The sequence below is a fragment of the Myotis davidii genome, unplaced genomic scaffold (genome assembly GCF_000327345.1).
Source record: "Myotis davidii unplaced genomic scaffold, ASM32734v1 scaffold496, whole genome shotgun sequence".
Taxonomy (NCBI): Eukaryota; Metazoa; Chordata; class Mammalia; order Chiroptera; family Vespertilionidae; genus Myotis; species Myotis davidii.
In genome coordinates this window covers 361,259-382,847 of record NW_006289398.1, presented here as the reverse complement: position 1 = coordinate 382,847, position 21,589 = coordinate 361,259, and the positions used below count along the sequence as shown (strand labels likewise).

General features: G+C 43.3%; 2 protein-coding genes across 16 annotated transcripts in view; one reads left to right on the top strand and one right to left on the bottom strand.

Moving 5' to 3' along the window:
• The window catches only part of OSMR (oncostatin M receptor), a 33,459-nt gene extending 24,015 nt beyond the window's left edge, over positions 1-9,444 (top strand). For all 4 annotated transcript variants that reach the window (XM_015562633.1, XM_015562631.1, XM_015562632.1 and 1 more), the window contains exons 14-17: positions 994-1,161; positions 4,365-4,446; positions 6,983-7,055; positions 7,311-9,444. In XM_015562633.1, the coding sequence (XP_015418119.1) occupies positions 994-1,161; positions 4,365-4,446; positions 6,983-7,055; positions 7,311-7,886 (899 nt within the window). In that variant the 3' untranslated portion in view covers positions 7,887-9,444. The remainder of the gene's footprint in view (positions 1-993; positions 1,162-4,364; positions 4,447-6,982; positions 7,056-7,310) is intronic.
• A 1,763-nt stretch (positions 9,445-11,207) lies between these two features.
• Positions 11,208-21,589, bottom strand: part of RICTOR (RPTOR independent companion of MTOR, complex 2) — an 88,798-nt gene continuing 78,416 nt past the window's right edge. For 9 of the 12 annotated variants that reach the window (XM_015562625.1, XM_015562628.1, XM_015562619.1 and 6 more), the window contains 6 exons: positions 20,505-20,589; positions 19,493-19,726; positions 18,351-18,506; positions 17,670-17,793; positions 15,656-15,794; positions 11,208-15,542 (listed from right to left, as the gene is read on the bottom strand). In XM_015562625.1, coding sequence (XP_015418111.1) covers positions 15,468-15,542; positions 15,656-15,794; positions 17,670-17,793; positions 18,351-18,506; positions 19,493-19,726; positions 20,505-20,589 — 813 coding nt within the window. In that variant the 3' untranslated portion in view covers positions 11,208-15,467. The remainder of the gene's footprint in view (positions 15,543-15,655; positions 15,795-17,669; positions 17,794-18,350; positions 18,507-19,492; positions 19,727-20,504; positions 20,590-21,589) is intronic. The other 3 variants (XM_015562620.1, XM_015562621.1, XM_015562622.1) reach the window with 3 other exon arrangements.

The window sequence follows — 21,589 nt, the reverse complement described above, 5'->3', positions numbered from 1 at the left end:
ACTTTTTTGCCTTGAGTGGAGCTCAGAGCTGGCGCGGCAGGGTGGGAAGCTTGGCTTCCTCCATCACTGGGGCAACCAAGCCTCCTGCTTGCTTCAGCTCCATGGCTGCCGGCCGCCATCTTGGTTGAGTTAATTTGCATATAGTCACTCTGATTGGCTGGTGGGCGTGGCTTGGGGCATAGCAAAGGTACGGTCAATTTGCATGTTTGTCTTTTATTAGTGCACATAAATATCAAAAATATAAGTCTTTGTTTTACTATGGTTGCAAATACCAAAAAAATATCTATATGCGACACAGCTCCAGAGTTAAGTTAGGGTTTTTCAAAATGCTGACATGCCGAGCTCAAAAGGTTCGCCATCACTGGCATAGTGGTTAGCACTTATATAATTTACGAACTGGTCCCCCAATAATTCAAGTACCTCCTGACACCATGGATAGTTATTACAACATTGCTGACTATATTCCCTATGCTGTTCTTTACATGCCTGACTATTTGTAACTACCAATCTGTACTTCTGAATCCCTTCACCTCAACCCTCAGCTCCCTCCCCTCTAGCAACCATCACTTGGTTATCTGCATTTATGAGATGTCGTTATTTTATAGTGACTTTAGAGAGGAAGGGAGAGGAAGATGGGGAAAGAAAAGCATCGAATGGTTGCCTCCCCTATGCACCCTGACCAGGAATCAATATGAGACCGTTGGGTGCAGGGGACGACATTCAATCAACTGAGCCACACCGGCCAGGGTTATGAGATGTATGTTTAAGTCTCTAGCAAGAGCTTGCCACCTATTACAGAACTGTGCGCTCTCTCCTGATCACCAACATCTCTTGCCTAGTGGATGTTTTGCCTTTCTGGCCAATTCCTAAAAATGTCCCTGTGTGATGAAATTATGATTCGATTTTTTTGTTGTTTTAAAAATGTTCACAGTGCTGAGTCAACAGGAGTGTTAGCGCCAGCTCTCTCACATTCCCAATGTTTTTAAACCACAGATAACTCAGAAGGTTGCAAACATGACATCGATAACCCAGAGCAAAAGACATTTGTTGTGGAGAACCTGCAGCCGGAATCCTTCTACGAGTTCCTGGTCACTCCGCGCACGAGGGCCGGTGAGGGCCCGGCCCACCCCTTCGGCAAGGTCACCACCCGTGAGCAGCATGGTGAGTGTCCTCAGTGCAAGGCTGCTGCCTCCCTGAGCCCGGGAACCGCCCCAGCACACACACGCCCGGCTCTGTGCGGATGGGAGCTCTCTGTCTGTCTCTGTCTCTAGACCAAACTGTTTCACAGAAAATGTGACCGAATTGCCCTACAGAAAACAGCTGAGTGGGCTACTCGGCCTGATCATGGCCCAAAACCCGCTCCTGCCTCTCTCCTGCCCCCAGCACTGCTCTGGCGCTCAGGCCCGCCAGTTTGAAAGTCACAGATGGCTTAGTGCTGGCTGTGGGAGAGCCACACGAGTCCGCCAGGGGCAGGCAGTGGTGTGTTCCCCAAGCTGGGCTCAGGGCAGCTGGCCTTTGAGCTGGTTTCATTGGGTGGTGAACTAATTGCTTTCTGGACTGGGCCTCTCTGGGGGCGATGAGAGGCGGATGTGATGAGAGGCTGGTGCAGTTGGGCAAGACGTATGTGTTCCCAAACCTGGTGTTTGCAGACTTGGTGGGGAAAGGGTGATTTAGAGATAAAGAGATCATATTTTCAGCCCTAGCCAGTTTGGCTCAGTAGATAGGGCATCAGCCTACAGACCAAAGGGTCCCGGGTTCAGTTCCGGTCAAGGGCACATACCTTGGTTACAGGCCCCTCCCCGGCCCAGGCCCTAGTCAGGGCTCATGCAGGAGGCAACCAATCAATGTGTTTCTCTCACATGGATGTTTCTCTCTGTCTTTCCCTCTCTCTTCCCCTCTTCCTAAAAAAAAAAAAAAATCAATGGAAAAATGTCCTTGGGTGAGGATTAAAAAAAAAAGAGATCCATATTTAAAAATGCTCTTGGCCCAAAAGATGAAGAACGAAGGGAAAAGAATGGTAGGAGCTGAGTAATGGTAAATAGGAGTCTCCTGGCAAAGCCTGGCCTGCACCCAGCAGGAAGTGGGGGAGGCAGACTGATGGAAGAAGGAGAAAGCAGGTGTCAGCAGAGGGCACAGAAGGTCCACAGGAGGCGGGAAGGGTCTCTGAAGACCTCCCCCATGAAAGACAAATGGGCCGAGATGTCTGCCAGATGTGACCAGCTGAAGCTGGGGCTGTGGACAGGATGGGCTCCTGGGTGGAAGTGCTGCCCGGGGCCCTGACCGGTGATGGGGACACGTGACTACAGGGGCAGCATGGAGCACTCACTGCCGCCTATGGAACACGGCCCATGTCTCTAAGTCAGATCATGGAAGATGCCCATGTGTCTAAGGCAGGTCACGGGAACACGGCCCGCGTCTCTAAGTCAGATCATGGAAGATGCCGATGTGTCTAAGGCAGACCATGGGAACATGGCCTACAGTCTCTAAGTCAGATCATGGAAGATGGCCCATGTGTCTAAGGCAGATCACGGGAACACGGCCCACATCTCTAAGATCAAAGAACACGACCCATGTGTCCAAGGCAGATCACGGGACCATGGCCCACGTCTCTAAGTCAGATACAGATTTCAGTCAGGGAGGCACAATATTCGAGCCCTTTTGCCATTTGGAGTTAATTTCTAATTTATTTTCAGGCTATTTTTCTCCTATCTTTGATATTTACTTGGCTGGTAGAGGTGTGTGTGTACACACACACACATATAATACATATAATTCTCTCTATCTCAAGTGTACTTTCTGCTTTCATTCATCTCCCCTCTTTGTGCTAAGCCTCCTTAGCCTTGGCTGGGACTCTAGTTATTATACTGATTATTCTTAGGAAGCAAATCAGTTGCTGCCTAACTGCAGTGACGAGAGTGCCATTCTGCCGTCACAAGAGTGGCACGGACGCCTCACAGACGCCCTGCTGAGTGACAGAGCGCAGGCCCGCCCCTTCTGTCCGATCCCACGCAGAGCACAGAGGCATGTGGGTTGTGCTGCTGAAGACAAAGCAGTGGTTCCCCTGGGAGGGAGGTGGCTGCGTTGGGCCGCCAGGGAGCCTTCTGGGAGCTGGTAACGTTCCTTTTCTTGACTGGGGCACTGGTCACCGGGGTGTGTTCCGTGTGTGGAAATTCATCCAGTGAAAAGTTTAGCAAACCAGTCTGAGGTTTGGACAGGTCCCCAGGCTTGCTCTCAGTTACATTTTAAAAGTCCGTCATTTAACCCGATTTTGAGCCAGCTGTAGTCGCCAAAGGGGCTGATGTGGAGAGCAAGGTGCTTTTAGCGGTGTCGGGACAGAGTCTGTTTCCCTCTCCCCGGTGTCAGGGTTCCTTTTGGCTAGTTGTCCAGGTTCCTGCCACCCTCTCACCATCTGGGTCCTTTTCTCCGGAGCTGAGCGGCCTTATAGCAATGGCTGGGCATCGTCCCAGGCCTGCCCTCCCTTACAAAACTCTAGCACTGCCCTCCCCACCCGCCCCAATCCAACCCATTCCTTCCAGGACAGCACGTGGTGGGGCCAGGGCCTGGGGAGGGCAGGGAGCACGTGGAGGGACAGAATCCACTCCATGTGAATGGCCGTCAGCCTCCAGGCCCTCCCTGTGCACTTTACATTTGTCAGAGAGGGTGTGGCAGCCCGCAGAATTCCTAATGGGGGGCTGGCACGCAGTGGGAACAGAAAGAGGGGCACCAAGGAAATGAAGCTGCGGTTGGGTTGACTTGTCGGAGAACCAGCAGTGGAGTCATTATCCAGTTCAAACATTCACTCCATCAGAGACTAACTAGAAGGGGTGCAAACCCCAGGTTTGGGGACAAATACTTCTTGTCCAACCGCACGCGTCTCTCATGGCCCTCAGAGAGGCCAAATCGGGAAGCAAACCTCAAAATCTCAGTGGCATACAGAAACCAAAATCTCTTTATGCTCACGGCTCGCTGGGCCAGGCGGGCTCAGGTGTGTTTCACGCAGCTCCCCTGGGGCTCAGGCGGAAGGGGCAGCAGCGATCAGGGCACAGTCTCGTCCTGGCTCATATCAGGCACACAGAGGGCAAGCAAAACTGTGAGCGAGTGCATCGACATGAACTCCTACCATCCCATTGGCAAACCCAGGCCCATGGCTGGGCCCCAAATGTTGATAAAGTTTGGGTGTCCTAACAGCTGAATTGTTATTGCTTCCCTTACACGCCCCAGGCAGGCAGATCCCTTACGACTCTTACACATGTAGACTTTTGAGAAATAATAAACACATAAAGTTTCTCTCAACCTAAAACTTATTTTTCTTCCTTTGAGGAGGGAAAGGTACTCATTTAAAATATCGCCTTCTTCTCTTTCAGCCCATGCACTGATCCGCACCATCCTCCCCATGGTTTTCCTCCTCCTGCTCCTCACGGTCCTGTGCTATGTGAAGAGTCAGTGGTACGTGTGTGGGGGGGTTTGTCTAGGAAGAGGGTCAGGGAAAACTCTGGAAAGAAGTCTGATAAACAGAAATCACACCAATAATATGAGGAATAGGCTGGAAAGGAAAGGGCAGAGGAGGCTACGAGGAAAGTTGAAAAAATGTTCAACATTTTGCTTTTGGGGTCAATATATAAAGGAAACCATAACCATTTAAAAAGATGAAAGACTTATTCAATAGCAACAGCTAATGTTTGTACGTCACTCACTGTACAGTTGGCCATGTTCTAAGTCAAGCATGTCAAACTCATGGCTCACGAGCCACATGCAGCCCACAACAAATATTTTTGTGGCCCAGCCAATATAATGTTATGTAAGAAACATTTTAATAAAAATTTCGTAACTTAATTTTTACAATATCCTATTATACATAATCTATATATATAAAAGGCTAAGTGACCGACTGTTCATCCAACTGTCTAACCGACCGGCTGGTACATATGACTGCACTGGCAGTTTAAAAATAAATGTTGACTCACATATGTGCGATACATATAAAGCTCTTGCTGACACCAATTGCACACGTGTCTTTTGATCTGTCATTGTTGATCATGAATTTGGTTGTTTTTGTTGACATTCTGAAGCTGAAAGAAAGCCACGTCGTTGACAGAGTATGTCTGAAGACCGACTATTGGCACAACTGTCCCTGTCTGACACTGGCCTCCCATTTAAATTAATTCAAAGACAGTTTCCCGTGATGCCAGCATTTGCAATGACTATTAATAAATCATGAGGACAAACTCTAGACCTTTGGTCACCAACCTTTCGGACACCATGACCACCAGTGGTCCGTGGACCCCTGGTTGGCGACAGCTGCTGCAAAGGTTTCCTTAAATCAGCGTTGCCAACCTTTCGGACCTCACTGACTACCAGTGGTCTACAGACCAATGGTTGGCAACCGCTGCTCCAGACAGAGTAGGAATATTCCCACCTGAACCTGCTTTCAGACATGGTCAGTTATATGTTGCTTTCTCTTAAGTCCGAAGAGCGTGTGACGTTAAAGTTGTAAATACTTAATCACAAGGGAAATTAGTCAAACACTCTGAAAGTGTATTTACTCAATGTGGTATACAGGGAGATATTAGAATAAGTTTAATCAATTTATCAGTCATTGTTTTTATCAATGTTGTTTTTATATCATGTTTTTGTTGTTTTTATATCATGTTTTTTATATCATGTCTTTGTTGTTGTTATATCATGTTGTTTATTAGTCAATTTATATATTATTTTCATATACATTTGCCACACCAGCATGGCCAAGGGTGAACCTGAGTGGGGGCAGTGAAAGATTTAGAAAAGACAGACAAGAGAAGAAAGCTGGGTCTGGGTGGGACACTGCCCTCTCTAATGGAGACAGTGCCATGGCCTATAAGCTGTCTCTTTATTTTATAGCCAGATTTCACCAGGCAAAGTAAGGGCATGGTTACAACGTTCTCATGGGTTTTGAATCTACTCAATTACATGCACCTGAACTCTATCAAGCCCATATCACTCAGGCACGTGGGGCCATGTGTTCGGACCATAGGTTCAAGCTTACAACCATAGCTGTTGGCTATCATTGTGCTGGGAAGGCTCTGCCCTCCAAGCTGGGACTTGCACGTGGCCACGAGAGGACTGTGCCCTCTCATTAGTCCGAGGCTTGAACCTGTCCAAACACTGTAACCGCTCTCCACATACATTTTACTAATTTTCTTTCATTTCTGACACTTCTATTATAGAGAAAGGGCAAATAGCGATATTAAAATATTTCTTCTATTTAATTTCCTTTCAATGTGTATGAATCCATGCACCACTAGTTATTAATAACAAACTACAACATTCGCTAATGACTGATTCCTATAATCGTATTGCATTCATTTCCCTTTCGTGCCTTACCACAGTTGCACCATTTCTCTCTACTAATACCAGCAGCAAATATTTTAGCAGCCAATTGCCATGTCATTAGTCTTAGACTGACTTGTTCGGTGTGCACAACATATTTAGCTTTTGGAGAACAAGAAAAATAGGTTTATTTGCATTACACTTATTAATTTGTGCAGTTATTCAGTGTCTGGTAAGTTAATGTTCAAGAAAAAATATTAATTTTTATTAAAATGTTCTATAATTTAATGTTAACATCTATTTCAGCCCTTTGAATTCAGCATGTCTCTATCAAAATAAACCTAAGTTTCTATGAAGCTTTTGGTTTTTTGTGGCCCACATACACTTAAACCTTGTTTATTTGGCTTGTGTTAGCCTTTGAGTTTGACATGCTTGATCTAAGTGCTGACATATAACAACTCACTCAATCTCACTGCCCCACCCTGAGCACCGTCATTGTCTCCATGGAACTGATGAGGGAATTAAAGGTACACGAGGGTTAAGGAGCTGACTCAAGGTCAGAGTTAGTGAGCCACAGAGCTAGGTTACAACCCAGGAATCTGACTTCAGAGTTCTCATTCGTAACTATTCCAACACATTGAAGCAAGATTCAGTCTCATTTTCACTGCTTTTCTAGGATGAAGGAGACATGTTATCCTGACATTCCAGACCCGTACAAGAGCAGCGTCCTGTCCTTACTAAAACCCAAGGTAAATGCTGGGGAATTGTATGGAAACCCTAGACCTATGAAACTCCAGCCCTGGCTGGGCTATAGCAACTGCACTTCCGTGGACTTCCCAGGAAGACAGAGCGAGCCAGGCCCCGCTCTCCCAGGGCGTTGGGGACGCGGGGGACACCCTGCTCACCTCATTAACACTGACAGGAGGTACCGAGAAAAGCAGCAGCTCCACGCGCCTCCCACAGACAGGCCCAGGTCACATTTCCTGTTTCTGTTTCCGTGCCAGGAGAACGCCCACCTGACAATCATGAGTGCCCATGACTGCATCCCCGACAAGCTGGAGGTGGTGAACAAGCCCGAGGGGATTAAGGCCCAGTTCCCAGGCGCCAGGAAGTCGCTGGCAGAAACGGACCGCACTAAGCACGACTACATTTACCTCCTGCCCACGGAGAAGAGCTCCGTGGGCCCGGGCCCTGGCATCTGCTTTGAGAACTTGACCTATAATCAGGCAGCCCCTGACGCTGGGTTCTGTGGCCCCGTCCCAGCACCCCATACAGCCCCCCCAGGGATGGGGGGCCTTCTGACTGCACCTGGGAATTTGCTGAGGTCCCTAGAGCCGAGCTACATGAACTCCTCCGGGGAAACCCCAGCCGGAGAGACCACTCTGAATTACGTGTCCCAGGTGGCCTCACCCACATCTGGGCACAAGGACAGTCCCCCAACAAATTCCCTGGAGCTAGCACCCCGTTCCGAGTACAGAATGCAAATGGCTATCCCCCCGGGTCTTGCCTCACCTTCCCCGAATGAGAATAGCAGTCTCTCCTCCATGAGCTTTTTGGGTCCAGGCGAACACCGCGGCTAAGCATACATCCCTTTCACACCTTCACACGGTTACAGAGACACCGAGAAGCACGGCCGGCCCCACCCCATCGCCAGGCCCCCACGGCGGGGAGGTCTGCGTCAGACAAGATCACTGCCATCGCGCTAGGTTTCCAAGTTCAGAAGCCATGAAACTGACCTCCCTCCCTCGCAGCAGGCTCGCTGTGGAAACGCCCGCGTTGTAGGAGCGGGGACCCTGCTTACCTGGTGGCTGCATGTCCCAGGCTCGCCTTGTAACAGCCTCCCTGGCCCCCCTCGCAGGGGCAGACCCCATCCTTGCAGTCCCGGGCAGGGCGGCTACGGTCCTGGAATTCAGCCTGTCACCAGAAAGGTTTCCATTAAGTTCCACCCCCACGTTTCCTAACTTAAGGTTAAAGGAACCAGATTGAAGCCTTTAATTGAAAAGGCTACCGGCGTTTCGTTCCTAGAGCCTACGTTGTCAGTGTTTACTGATTCTAGGTGCATTTCATGAAAATGTCACAGATGTCTGAGACCGACACAGGTTGGACTTGTCTCGCAGTGACAAGAACTGGCCGTGCATTGGCGCAGTAAAAACTCCTGGGGCGCAGGCCTTGCCTAACAGATGAGAGTGCACGTGTCGGAAGACCGCCACCCTGTCCCCTCTCACTCACCACCGTCAGAGGGACTGGCCAGGGACTCCCAGTGTCAGGATAACGGCGCTCCCGCTGGGTGGACGCCGGTCTGCCACCGGAATTGTGGATGACTACCTCAGAGAGAGGAAAGCGCAGCATTGAGTAGTTCCGTTTACTTCCCATGGTTCCTCTTTTCTTTCAAGAACTGCCAGGTACGTGGCCTGTGTTCATGTGGCATCCTTTGGACTGTGCAGCAGGTGGTCAGGGCCAAGTACCCCCTCCCTCTCATCTATATGTCTGCATTAGCAAGTGAAGCCACGCCGCGGGGCCCGTTTGGGCAGAGCTCCTAGAGGCCACCTGGAGGGAACTCGCTTCTGGCTCAGCAGCCTCGTCTCCTTGAACCTGTGCATGCGAGCCGCGCAGCAGGTGCTACATGCACGCAGCTCCTTCCTCTGCCGCCTGCCCGCCCGTCAGCTGCAATGTGGATCGATCACATTTCTAAACAAGCACACCTGGGGGTGCCGTTTGCCCAATGAAGACGGCACTGCCTCTGCCTCTGGTACCCCATGACCCGCACTCCACACTCAACCCCACGGAGAGAGGGAGGAAAGGACCCGCCTAAAGCCAGGTGGCTGTCAGCCGGCCTCCGTGTACCTGCACACACCAGGGCTTCTGTTCGGGCTCTTCACCGCTGTGCTCGCATGTATTTAAGCCTTTTCCCAACACAGTACCAACGAGTATCTCAGTTAGTAATTCCAAGAGGACCCTGGGTTCAGTGTTGTCATTTAGCCTCGTGTTTGTCACAACGCAATCGTAAAAGCCCACAGAGATGTCAGTGGCAGTGATGACTGACTTGTAAAGTCTTTCATAGTTTCTTTAAAAAATAATGCCTGCCCTGGAAGTCGTTTTTGTTGTAACAAGCTCTCATTAAAGTGTTACACCCCTGTTCATGCTTTCTCTGCCTCCATGAAATAGAAACCTGACCATTAGCATAGCTCATACATCACCTCTGGAGCTGGTGTGCCCGGATGCCACTCAAACCCTCCTAGTCAGGCTCTCGGGCATGAGGCCTGGTGTCTCCGTCCACCTGGCATTCATTCGGATGCACACTCAGCTTTGAGACTCACTGGCCTAAGTCAAATGAAAGCAACTTTCTGAACCGTAACAAAACGCCAGTAGGAAATGCTAGACTAATAGTAACTGTTTGCTTACAGTTTCACTGTAACTATCCTCTCCCATGTTCTGAACCACCAAGTAAATTAGTATTTCAAACCTGCAGTTTCAATACTATATGGGCAGGGTACCCCGACAATTCAGGCTGGGGCAGGGGCCTTGTTGCACAGCAGCTACGGAATCTGCTGACATTCTAACACCCGACTCCCATGACTTCAAGCGAAACTGGCTCTCCCTGGAATGTGTTTAAGGTCTAGTTGAATTAGACAGCTGTTTGTCCTAAGCTCTGCAGAAAGATAAGCTGGTCTTCATCTCAAAGAATGTAGAAAACATTAAGTATTTTGCATAAAGAACTTTAAAGATAAAACACCTGGAGAATCGGTTAAATTTTTACAGCCCGGTAACAAAGCAGTATGTTCCAGTTAATGGACTTAGCAAATGCCATTCTTAGTCTCTATGAGCCTCAAAGATGAAGTTTTTGTATACTGTGGTTTCTTTTTTGAGACCAAAAGTAGTTGTTATAGTCTGACTGTCCCCCCGAAATGTGTATGTTGAAATTCTAACCCCCAGATGACAGTGTTGGGAGGTGGGGCCTTCGGAGGTGATCGGGTCACGAGGCCGGAGCCTCTGAGGGTCAGACATGCTCTCAGCGCAGGGCGCTCCCTAGCCCCTTCGCCACGTGAGGACACAGGAGTCCGGGCACTGTGAGCCCTGGCCTGGCTGCCAGCCCACGCCTGTGAGCAAGCAGCTCCTGCTGTGAAGGCCCAGCGTGTGGTGCTCTGTGACGGCAGCCCCAGCAGCCCACAAGGACTAAGACAGCACTTGAGTATTTTTACATATCGAAGAGTTTTAAAAAATGAAATGAAGTTCCTCAAGTTCAGCTATATTACCACATTTTCCAAAGATCAGCTGTAGGATGATTCACTATACTTTTTTATTTGGGGGCCTACTATTTAACGACACATACCATGAAAGGCATTGAAAAACGATACACAGAAATGTGCTTAAAGACCAAAATATCCAAAATAAATCCATTTCTAAAAGTGAGACATACATTTTACAACACTTAATCAGCTGCAATAGACCACAGCCTTGACAGTGAATTTTAATCTCCAGGCTTGATAATTTCCCCTGTGGTGTATTCTTCCCCCACCAGGAGGCCGTATGTTACCCTGTCTGTTCAGGCCAGTTTCTGCCTGAGAAATCAACCACCTCCCACAGAAGTCATCATCCTATCATTTTTATTGCACATCAACTCCTCAAAAACTTCAGAACTGTTCAGAAGATTGATCCATTTTTTCAAGACCCTTGATAATGATTTGAGGGTAAAACTGTAAAGATATTTGATTAGATTATGAATAATGTTTAAGAGTGCAGATATTTGAAGACATTTTGAACAAGCCAGGAATATGTCATTGAACTAGGTTATCTGTGTTGCTTAAAAGTCCCTTTTACTGGGAAGCATATGTATCAGCCTCAGTGGTACGTACTTCAAATCAACACTGATTATTTTAAAATTTCAAACAGAACAACACAAGTTTAAGAATTTTAAGTACATTTTATTAAGAATGTATCCCTTTGATAAGATTATGCTTCAGGAGGCTTTTAATGCCCTTGACATAAACTGTACACATTATACAAAAACAAGAAAACCAAAAAAAAAAATCAAGGTGAGAAAAACCATTTAGGGACAAACCTTATTTAAATTATACACAACTCAATGAAATATTCTTACGGAAAATATATAAATACTTTTTCTTTCTATGTTACAGTTATACAATATAAATCATATTTCAATGTCTGTTCAGTGACCTACAAACACCAGAACCTCCAAATATGTAGCAGCGTATTACTAAATTAAAAAAAGAAGAAAGTCATGTGGTCAGGGAGCATTAATCTGAGATTTTTTTTCACAATCCCTTACCACTTTTCAAAACTAATTTACACCATTTGTTTTACAATGCAGCGTCAGGGTTTCTGACAGGCCAGTACTGGAACATTTCCAACTATTATCTATGAAACATTTTTATCTCCCCCCACCTCTGCCCCAAAACTTTGCATTTTGTGCTAAATCAACCAGTTTAGTGGCAAAATTACAAGGTATACTTTTTTGGCATAAATTATATTTCTCAAATTAAATATTTTATCTAAAAAATCAAAATGTGCAATTCATGCATGCTGTGGCATAGCTATCCACCTACATTACAAAAACACTCCAAAGGCGGGGAATCCACATTCTGTGTTGGTCATACAAACCTACTATGAATGAAAAACACCCTGGGCGCCTGGGACTGAAGGAAAACAATAGTGCTCCTAGAAAGGGTTCAGATTTCCATGTCTTTTGAGAAACACTGCTGTTGATTCACTGGCATGCTTTCATTGCGAGACTCTCACTGAAGGACTACTGGTAATCATGTATTTCCTGACTGGCAGCCAAGGGAGACCTTTCCCAACTTATATTTTGGAAAAGCTGAAATGTTCTTTTATTCCAACAGTTCTGGTAAAACTCTGGCAATGAACTCTACCTTTTCTTTTTCCTATGGTTTAATGGGTTGTGAATCTGAGATAAAACTGGAAGCACAGGACAAAGGGAAAAATCTTACTTCCAAAGGACCCTTTTCCAAGGTAGCTTACAAAGCTCATCTCACACAAAATCAGCACCTCCCTCTTACCATGCAAAAATAATTGCAGTTATAATTTGGATGACAATTTGGTGTTTATTGCTTAATCATCTGTGCTTAATGTGGGATAAAACGCATCCTCTGAATGGAATGAAAATCTGTATATAAATAGCAGTAGACAAATCTAAATACGCAAGGACACCCCATTGTTGAGCACTTTGCCATTGTAATATGCCCTAAAAAACTCAGCTTTAATTGTTCCAAGCTCCAGATAAAAGAGCTGAAAACAATTAAAGACACCATTTTAAAAGGACTTGCACACATATTAGAGTAACTAGTATAGTAATGTATATACCCACCTCCAAAGAGTCTTTTTAATGTCACTGTCTTACAGGATGTCCAAATGCTACCAATCTTCATTAAAATTTTTTTTTATTAGGGAGAAGAAACTTTTCCCCTCAAATCTATCTAAGCATAAACAGGAAATAAAAATGTAAGAAATTTTAGATCATATTTAATTATGAATACTAATTTCTAATTTTATCAGTATTTATTTAGTATGTGAAGCTAAAATCTGTTCTTGAAAAAAATTTCCATTAAAAACAATTTACTTTACTATTAGAAATTCACAGTTTACAACCAGCACAACTGTCCAAATTCCTCCCAATTATTAGTAATTACCAATAGTACAGATTTATATGGATTAAGATTAATCCTAAAAATTTTGAAAACCTACAGTATTAACATTATTTTGGTATTTTTTAGTCTGGTAATATCTATCATTTATAGATGATTTTCTCAATTACTTTTATTACCACTGACCCCATTCCTAACCTGTTCTGCTATAATTTATTATTTTTAAACCCCTAAGGTGATTGATCACTTCGCACTGCATGTGAGCATTTTTTCATCATTAATGTCTACTTTTATACAAACAAGTATTCAAAAAGAACATATTCGACCTGTCAGTGAAACATATACACTTAAGTACATTTGTTCCTTAAATTACTGATAATCAAAAATCTCTGAGTGTGTCCCCAAACTAAGTGCTATAGGCAAATATTAGGATGCATACATACAAGTCTTTCAAAGTAATTATAAAAACACAAACAAAACAGTTCAGACAAACAGTAATGAGACTTCATTTCAGGATGGACGAGTGAGGTGGGGCCCCGGGATGGGGATGATGTGTGTGACAAAAAAGAATTACTGTTACCTTCTGAGGGGTTAAACCACAGATTTTATACTCTCTATTAATATTAACTGAGGTAGTGTTTAAAATGAATGTCTAAAATAGGTTAATCCCATTGTGAATAAGATTACTCTGTTACTGCCTTTGGAGTTTTTAACCACTATCTGGTCTAGTATCTCTAACATTTGGTTCTCTGGAAAGCAGTTTAATCACCCAAGACCAAAGTGACAGGCAAATTGTTGTCGACATTTAAATGAACATTTGGGTTAAGGATAAGTTAAAGTATAAAAAAGTATATTTTGTCTTCAATTGGATTTGAGAGGAAGTCTAAAGAACCACTTTTTAACAGAAGCAGCAGTCCAGCCCTTGTCTGCTTCGTAGCATGTCACTTGCTACACAGTGCACATGAGAACAGTTCGTGAAGTGCAGTCAGAGGTGTTATAAAGTAAGATGAAATGTTTCATCCCAATGGGAACTTTCAGTGCCAGTTAATTTAAAAAAAAAAAAAGTATTTCTGTGAGTTCTGCTTTCTGGTTCACAGGGTTCTTTACAGAGATCTCAGAGAACGAGCCCATTGTAAAGAGGATCTGTGACCTGTAAAACATGAATCAGTGTGTTAGGATGATGTCAAAGCTGATGTGTGACTGTAAAAATGGCATACACAAATGATTAAAAAAGGGTCCTAATTAGTCCAGCTGTAATTTTTTTCTATTTATATATAGACCTTAAAAAAAATCCTTTCATTTACAAGCATTCTAATGATGATTGGCCATGCTATTTTTATATACAAATTTGCATATAGGTTTAATTTCTGTTAGACATATACAAATTAAACACATAAATAAACAAAACCTTGCCCCGTCAACTTAATTTCACAACTGTGACCAAGGCAATTACTGTACTCATAAACTAACCAATCACTGCATTTAGTTTGTGCAAAACAAGAACACTGATATAAACATTAAATTACTGCTGCTTTAAAATTTGGTACTTAAGGCTTTTCACTACAATTTTTAATCATAATAACAGTGTCATTAATTTTTAAAAGGAAATATGGCTTTTCTTTTCCCATGGAATGTGTAGTAAATTGTAGGCAAACTTAACTTTTCCTTAAAGTATCATTTAATGCTTTCTTTTGCTTTAGGTCTGCATTAATAGTGCTTATTCAAGTTCCTGTTTAAAATGGTAATATGGGAAGAGGATGAAAACGGCAGTCCACTGAACACATATATATGCACTCTAGAAGTGGGAAAAAGCTGAACTGTAAAATGATTTCTGATTTTAATCAGGAACTGTAGTGAAAAACCTTAAATCGGTTCAAATAGCCTATAACAACAACACCTTGGAACAAAACTGAAGAGAAGGAAAAGAAATAAAAAACTTTATGAAAATCTAATAACATAAAAATAACTTATAAGTCCCGGGTTGTTGAGGCTCTTCTTTCGCTTTGCAGTTACAAAGCTCTGACGTAGTGTTACGGACACCAGGGAAAGTTCCCTCTCATACCAGCAGTTACAGCACAAACCATTGTGGTGACGGATGACTTCTCGGAGACACTGACTCCTGGTTTTCATAAATTAGTTAACAAACAAGGCATGTTTTTATTTGCCCTAAAAAAGGGTTCAGAAATAACGGTGTGAAGGGTGCCTCTGTGTATCCTATTATTGTTCCACTGTTGTTATGCACGTAAAATGAAAAAATAGAAAACCTATGTAGGTATTCAGTGCTTGGCTCTTGCATACAATGGTAACTAAAACTTTTAAACTGTGGTAATGAGCAGTGCGCCCCACAGGGCTCCAGGGGGGAGGAGGATGTTTGCTTAGGGAAGTCGCAGGTCCACTGCTCCTGCACCCAAACTGTTGGCACAGTGCACAGAAGGCGCTCCTGTCCCTGCTGCCCCGTCCGCGGCGTTGTCAGCGGCGTCGGTGAACTGCACAATGTGAATGTGTGAGTAGCATCTGCCTACATACATCCTAAACACGAGGTCAGGACTCTGCCGATGGATCAACTACAGGTTGCTTTGGTGGTACTGCCAACACAGCCTCTGCTTCTTCGTGCATCTAGGGAAGAAGTGGTCCAATTTAATGACTTTCTAGTATATCAAGAGATATCATCTCTCTTTTAAACACAGAATTATTTTTGAAAAATAAATTTCAGTACAAATTCTACTTACTTGTAAAAACTGTACATCTTGAAATAATTCTTGTATGAATCTCCGACACTGAAGTCTAAACGTGCAATGTGCCAGCAAATGGGAAACCTCCGAGTAAAGGCAGATGTCATCAAATGTCTGTGGATACTTCTCCTTAATTCTGTAATGAAAGGCAAGACTATGGAAGAAAACTATAATAATAGCTACTTTTGCCCCAGAGTATCTCTGTTTAAATATTCTTTCTCCAGATACTAATGATTAGATGGCATATCTGGGATTATGGCATACGAATATAAAATATTAAATATTCCTACTTCACACTTAAATTAGAAAACTCACGCTTTGAGTTATCTCTTAAAATAATGAAAACCCAAATGTTTCTTGAAAAGTTAGAAATATTCTTTTTCACTGGCATGAGAAATTGCAAAATTTATCAGTCTAGGATGACTCAAATATTTTCAAAATTAATGTTTTAAAATAGAAATAAGTTTGTGTATTTTTTTAAGCTAGACTGAAGTTATTGATGCCCTGGACTGAGCTATCTGTTTGTATCTTTCAACCTTTAAACAGTAGCTTTCGCAGGACAGCACCTGAGAATCAGTGGTGGGGTGGACGGGGCAGTACACAGCTCAGGGCCACGCCTCTAGAGCCCAGGCCAGCCAGCAGTGGGCCCAGCATCTGCGTTACTACTGGGTTTACAGCCTCCGAGGAGACCCTGAGGTGTTTCTCTTTTGAGGACCACTGCTTTAAATCGTACAAACTCAAAATGGTGAATACATAGTCTTTTACCATGTTGCTGTGATTAAAAAAAACAACAAAAATTCTGCAATTTTTATTGAGAAAAGGAAGGAAAATTAATGCAAGAAAATATCACTTTTATGTAGGCCAGCTTTTTTCATGCCTGGGATGAGGAAAAAAACAAAACAAAAAAACTTTTTGGGCTCAGGATTCCCTTACTTTCTTAAAAATTATCCAAGACCCCACAAAACTTTTTTGTGTGGGTTATGGCCATAAATAATTACCATGTTAGAAATTAAAATAAGAAACTTTCAAAATATTTATTCATTAAAGAAATAAACCCATTACATGTTAACATAAATACATATCTATACTACTAATAAAGGAATATGCAAATTGTCCAGGACACCGTCAATAACAGTAACGAATGAACAGCAGGCTGCATGGGATGACAAGGCTGGCAGGGGAGTTAGCAAAGGTTGACCAAAGGACTGAAAAACAGGCTGCGTGGGGCGACCAGGCCGGAAACGGGGTTAGTGAGGGACGACCAAACGACTGAACAGCAGGCTGCATGGGGCGACCAGGCCAGCAGAGGGGGCGACCAGGCCAGCGAGGTGGGGGGGGCAGTTGGGGGCGATTAGGCTGGCAGGGTGGCAGTTAGGGGCAATCAGGCCAGCATGCAGAGGCAGTGAGGAGCGATCAGGCTGGCAGGGGGAGGGCAGTTTGGGGTGACCAGGCAAGCAGGCAGGTGAGCAGTTAGGAGCCAGCAGTCCGGCGACCAGGCTGGCAGGGGTGGCAGTTAGGGGCGATCAAGCTGGCAAGCAGAGGCGAGTGGTTAGGAGCCAGTAGTCCCGGATTGTGAGAGGGATGTCCGATTGCCAGTTTAGGTCTAAACCGGCAGTCAGACAACCCCCAAGGAGTCCCGGATTGGAGAGGGTGTAGGCTGTGCTGAGGGAAGCGCCCTTGCCCCCATGAATTTCATGCACCGGGCCTCTAGCATTTTAATAAAAAAAATAACTAGACTTTCCAAAACTAGAAAAGAAAGAGTAGTATTATTTTACATTTCCACTGATCTCTTTAAAGTCTGGCTGAAAGAAGACAACTGGGTTAACACACCTGCATCTGCTTCAGTCTGTTATCACATGTCATTTGGTTGAAGGACATGAAGAAAATCTAGCCTCACACAGATATGCCATCCTGAGAACTACTGATGTAAGCTACCCTTTGAAGTTATTTCAAGTATCTTTTTCACAATAAAAAGCAGAACAAAGAATACTCAGGCTTGGTATTAACTTACGTTAAAAGCCCAGTTTCATGACATTTAGTTGAAACTGAACTACTCAAGTTAATGACTAATCTTAGGACTTCTTTGCGAAGGAGTATACGGCACATTGGTGTATCATCTGGAATTGTTTTAACACCTGAAAAGAAGATTAAAATATTTTATCTATATCACAATAGAAAATGTTGTAAGAAATGGAATTTGTTGTTAAACTTTACCTAAAGATTTAAAACTGGGCCCTGGCCAGCGTGGCTCAGTGGATAGAGTGTCAACCAGTGGACTGAAGGTCCCAGGTTCAATTCCTGCCAAGGGCACATGCCTGGGTTGTGGGCTCGATCCCCAGTAGGGGGCATGCAGGAGGCAGCTGATCAATCATTCTCTCTCATCATTGATGTTTCTATCTCTCTCTCCTTCTCCCTTCCTCTCTGAAATTAATAAAGAAATATATTTTTAAAAAACAGATTTAAAACTGAGATAAACTGCACATACTCTGATCATTTGGGAACAAAATTCTTTCTAATGAAAGGAGACAACTAAGAAGGTACATATATATGTTAATATAGTTAAGTGCAATAATTGGCTAAACAGGCCTCACTAAAATGGATGTCATAGTTCTGAGACAACTTTAACAATATTTAGGAACAACAATAAACTTAGTTTTATTAACAATGCTGGCATTTGAATGTAACAACTTACCTAGCAGCAATTCTGTGCTTTTGGTGCTGCTGGCTGAGCCTTCTTGAGACACGCCATCACTACATCCAGAAATCCCTGAGAACTTAGAGGGAACCACTTCTAAGGGATTATGGAGAGTCTGCTCGCACCAATCAGAATATGGAATGTCTTGAAGGTCTGAAGAGAAAGATCAGTTATTTCAATTAAAGTGTCTCAATGGCTAAATTCCTGTGCTTGTATTGTATACCATACAGGAGATGCTTCCTTGTAATTTCTGTCCAGTTTCCAACAATTATGTTTCATAATGAAGATTTTCAAAGTAGACTACTCAGATAATGAAATTTGTTAAATTCTCAAGAAATATATACTACATACTATTTAAAAAGTCAAATAAAGATATATATAGCATAAAAAGCACCTTATCTATCCCTCTCCCATCCCTCACAACCCCAAACTAAATATCGCTCTCCACAGAAAAATATGGTTAAAAGTCTGTATATAAATTAATCTTTCTTGCTTCTTTGGAGGTAAAGGGGGATTATACTATGTGTATTGTTCTATGACTTCCTTCCCGCACCCCATTTAATAATTACCAATGTAAGAACCATACTTCCCTGGCTTATCACTACTATAACTGAACAATCAGAACTTATTAGAGTAGAGAGGAAGGAGTGTCATTATCTAGCTCAGATAAAACACTCCTTACACTTAGGGTGGGGTAGACTTACTAAATAGACAGTGTGCTTGTGTACAGACCTGCGTGTGTATAAAAGGGGGAGGGACAAGAAGAAACAGCAAGGAAATGCTGAAACAGGGCACAATTTGTTCAAAACTTTATGTCAGTAAGAGTATGTCAACTGTAAGAGAAGAGAATGGTGAAAAAGACACAAGTGAGGCCACACAAAGAGTCTTATGTGGTGGGCATGAACAGACAGTGAAGAACTTTCAAGAAATTAATCGCAAGGAACAGTTTAAAAGTAAACTAGAAGGGGCCAAAATTGGAGACTGAAACACCATTCCAACAAGGAGGTGCTGACTGAACTAAGGCTGAGGGCATGAGAATGCAGTGTGAGGGATGCTGGATAGGGCTGGGGGATGACCTATGTGTGACTGGAGCAGATTCAAATTCAGGTGGATTCATCCAGAAGGACGTACTCACTCACCTGAATGACTACATATTGCACTTAGTTGGTTACTGGGTTGAAAACCCAGAATTTGAACACAGACACAATACAGGCAATTATCATCTGTATGCTCTTGTAGGCCAGTGTCTTCTGTGCTCTCTAAGAACAAAGAAGCATCTGAATGGATTGAATTCATTATTTCCGTAAGACTCATCTGCTGCCTCAGCAAGTGGAAGGAGTTTTTTACCAGACCTCCAGTGCCAGATGGAAGACCTGTGCAGAAGTAAACAAAACACACCGGTAAAGACAGCATCAATGATCCTTCCTTCAAGTGTCTTAAACTATGTGACAGTTTACAGGAGGGAAGCTAGAGAAGAAAACAAGAACTCTTCTTACTACTCAAAACTGGGAAAAGAATAATTTGCTTTAATTAGGAAACTAATGTAAAGTCAGCAGATATGTTTCTATTACTTTAATATGAGGCTTTAGGTACAAAATGGAAAACAGATTGTACAATGAAGACATCGTTTTAGTTATCCTCAGTATTTTCATAAAGCAAAGTAATAATTCTGAGTCTGAAGTGGTACTTCTTTAAAAGCAATAGTCAAAATTATAAAGCCTTAAACCTATGGCTGATATGCATATATTTATTAAAATATGACAGACCATAACAAAGAGAGATCATACAATATATAAGTACATTTTTCTCTCTCTATCCTTTGCCCAAATGGCTATTTCTTAGACCTATGAGGATTTGTGTTACAAATTTTTCATGTATTCTTTTTTAAAAAACAGGAATAACTGACCTAGTTTTTGTCTTCTTAGCGGCTGGGTACTTACTTGGAAAAACATTTTCTTATGTCCATTACACACACACAAAAATGTGGTTTAATTTTAAATGGCCTCAATTATTTTGGTATAAATGATCCAAAAGTAAGTATACCTGAATTTGTAGTCATCCTACCAAAACCAACATCCTTTTAAATTTTCTTAAAATTTTTTTCTTTTTCTTTTAAATACAAAGTCTCATGAGAACAAAATCATGAATTACCTCCTGCTTCGTGAACAAACACTCTTGCACCTCGATCATCAATTGGAGGTATGGTTTTAGTCTGAAAATAGGGAATATCCTTTACCTAAATCAGATATAAATCACGGTTAAGTCCAGCTATAAAAACAAGTCCACTTTATGAATAGTAGCAAAAACAAATGAAATGCACTTTAAATGGAATTACTACAGCACATGAACCTATAACAAAAAGTTTACTGAAGAAACTTAAACTACCAAAACTTGACAAAAATAACAAATAACACTTAAAGTCCTTGTCTAGTCTTGGTGATTTAAATGGACATCAAAGTAATTATTTTAGAATTTATCCAAAATGTTATTTAGACATCTAAGCAAATGTATGTATTTTTTAAAAGTATTTTTACTGCTTTCAGAGACAGAGAGAGAAACATCAACGATCAGAGAGAATCACTGATCCCCTGCCTCCTGGATGCCCTCTACTGGGGATCAAGCCTCATCCTGGGCATGTGCCCTGACTGGGAATTGAAACATGATCTCCTCGTTCAAAGCTCGATGCTCAATCATGGACTCACACTGGCCTGGCCAAATGTGAATTATTTAGGACTACCTATCAGCTAGGGATTGTGAGTATCTCATAGGATTCAGGCCACCCTAAATGACTGGGTACAACATGTGCTGTCCTGTGTGAGAAAAATAGGATCAAGGGTTAAAAAACAAGGAATACATTGTGCACCTCATACTCACAAAATATTACATGTCAGTTTTATCTCAATTTTTAAAAAGCTAACAGGAATAAAGTCAAATGTGACTAAAAGGGAAGGCTAGGAATTCACTAAATTTCTACAGAGAACCTATTATATAAAAGCCCAGCGACCCTTATGGTGGGATGACCAGAACGACCGGTCACTATGACACACACTGACCATTAAGGGGCGGACGCTCAATGCAGGAGCTGTCCCCTGGTGGTCAGTGTGCTTTCACAGCGGGAGCGCCGCTCAGCTAGAAGCTGGGCTCACGGCTGGTGAGTGCAGTGGCGGTGGCAGGAGCCTTTCCCACCTCCATGGCAGCGCTAAGGAGCAATGAGCCAGGTGGTAAGGAGAGAGCAG